At 48.3% G+C, this 2,500-nt stretch overlaps 1 protein-coding gene across 1 annotated transcript in view; it reads right to left on the reverse strand.

The window, feature by feature from the left end:
* Positions 1–2,500, reverse strand: part of notch2 (notch receptor 2) — a gene marked incomplete at both ends in the record, with an annotated part of 32,240 nt that overhangs the window by 25,703 nt on the left and 4,037 nt on the right. The window contains 2 exons of the mRNA XM_084459117.1: positions 1,554–1,787; positions 2,433–2,500. The exon at positions 2,433–2,500 is cut by the window's right edge and continues 46 nt beyond it. Of these exons, the coding sequence (XP_084315243.1) occupies positions 1,554–1,787; positions 2,433–2,500 (302 nt within the window). The remainder of the gene's footprint in view (positions 1–1,553; positions 1,788–2,432) is intronic.

A 2,500-nucleotide genomic window follows, 5' to 3' on the forward strand; every position in this document is an offset into this window, starting at 1 on the left:
CCTCCCCCGATGTTCAGTTCACCCCTGAACATAAACCAACACCCATTACAACCTCCCCCGATGTTCAGTTCACCCCTGAACACAAACCAACACACATTACAACCTCCCCCGATGTTCAGTTCACCCCTGAACACAAACCAACACACATTACAACCTCCCCCGATGTTCAGTTCACCCCTGAACACAAACCAACACACATTACAACCTCCCCCGATGTTCAGTTCACCCCTGAACACAAACCAACACACATTACAACCTCCCCCGATGTTCAGTTCACCCCTGAACACACACCAACACACATTACAACCTCCCCCGATGTTCAGTTCACCCCTGAACACAAACCAACACACATTACAACCTCCCTCAATGTTCAGTTCACCCCTGAACACAAACCAACACACGTTACAACCTCCCTCAATGTTCAGTTCACCCCTGAACACAAACCAACACACATTACAACCTCCCCCGATGTTCAGTTCACCCCTGAAAACAAACCAACACACATTACAACCTCCCCCGATGTTCAGTTCACCCCTGAACACAAACCAACACACATTACAACCTCCCCCGATGTTCAGTTCACCCCTGAACACAAACCAACACACATTACAACCTCCCCCGACGTTCAGTTCACCCCTGAACACAAACCAACACACATTACAGCCTCCCTCGATTTTCAGTTCACCCCTGAACACAAACCAACACACATTACAAGTCCCCCGATGTTCAGTTCACCCCTGAACACAAACAAACACACATTACAACTCCCCCAATGTTCAGTTCACCCCTGAACACAAACCAACACACATTACAGCCTCCCCCGATGTTCAGTTCACCCCTGAACACAAACCAACACACATTACAACCTCCCCCGATGTTCAGTTCACCCCTGAACACAAACCAACACACATTATAACCTCCCCCGATGTTTAGTTCACCCCTGAACACAAACCAACACACATTATAACCTCCCCCGATGTTCAGTTCACCCCTGAACACAAACCAACACACATTACAGCCTCCCCCGATGTTCAGTTCACCCCTGAACACAAACCAACACACATTACAACCTCCCCCGATGTTCAGTACTCAACCCTAGTAGCTACTCAACCCTAGTAGCTAAGCCAGCCGCATTCCATTCATACTGGTGTGCTAGCACGGCATACTGCACACTAAGTATCAGTGAGTGAGTGAGTGAGTGAGTGAGTGAGTGAGTGAGTGAGTGAGTGTCTGAGTGAGTGAGTGAGTGAGTGAGTGAGTGAGTGAGTGAGTGAGTGAGTGAGTGACTGTCTGAATGAGTGAGTGAGTGAGTGTCTGAGTGAGTGAGTGAGTGTCTGAGTGAGTGAGTGAGTGAGTGAGTGAGTGAGTGACTGAGTGAGTGAGTGAGTGAGTGACTGACTGACTGACTGACTGACTGACTGTCCTGTATTTTGCGTTGAAAGTGAACTATTAGTATTAATCTCCCCAGAGGTGCCGGGCGGACAGTAGAAATATTAGTTCTAGTCTCCCCAGAGGTGCCGGGCGGACAGTAGAAATATTAGTTCTAGTCTCACCGGAGGTCCCAGGTAAACAGTTGCACTGGTACTTGTTGACCAGGTCGATGCAGTGTCCTCCATTGCGGCAGGGGTTGCTGTAGCACTCCATCACCTGGACGTTGCAGATGGACCCCGTGTACCCGGGGTGGCAGTCGCACTTGTAGGTGGCGATGGCGTCGCGACACACGCCGTGGTGACAGGGGTCCGGGGCACAGTCGTCGATGTTCTCGTCGCACAGCCTGCCCGTGTAGCCTGGCGGGAGGAGCAACAGGGAACGGGAAGTGATGTCACTGGGGTCAGAGGTCAGCCTTGAGTGCAGTACTTCCTGTAATGCCCCCCCCTTTCTACAGAACGGGGAGAAAGACACTACAGACCCTAACGCTAATTCCCTTACTGACTGAAGACTAGGGCTGGGTTTAAACAATCGATTAATCGATTCTGAATCAAATGATTCAGAATCGATTCATGAATCCCAAAACCGATCTTTTATTTAATGAATGAATGAATAAATGAAGGTATGAATAGTTCATTAATTCATTCAATGATTCATTCATTCATTCATTTTTGGAAATCAGCATCGATACCCAGCCCTAGTATTGATGTGTTGCATAACTTGGCAGTCATGTAATTAAGGTTACAGCTACAAAAAACAGGTTTTAGTAACACTAACCGAATCGATATTGAATCGAATCGAGATAATCGATTCTGAACCGTGTGAATCGGAATCGAATCGATTCTTGAAATTCGACTCGATACCCAGCCCTACTGGAGACAGGTCAAGTCTCCTCAGTCTACAGCAGAAGCTTCTCAGGATCTACGATGGTAATAAGATGAATTTGAGCAGCAGATGGATGAGATATTAAAGAGGGTATTTCAGACGGAGCCGGTCTACTGTACCTTCAGTGCAGTCACACTCGTAGTCGTTGGGCCGATCGACGCACTTGGCTCCGTTCTGACAGGGCGTG

This window comes from Borostomias antarcticus (genome assembly GCF_949987555.1).
Source record: "Borostomias antarcticus genome assembly, chromosome: 26".
Lineage (NCBI taxonomy): Eukaryota > Metazoa > Chordata > Actinopteri > Stomiiformes > Stomiidae > Borostomias > Borostomias antarcticus.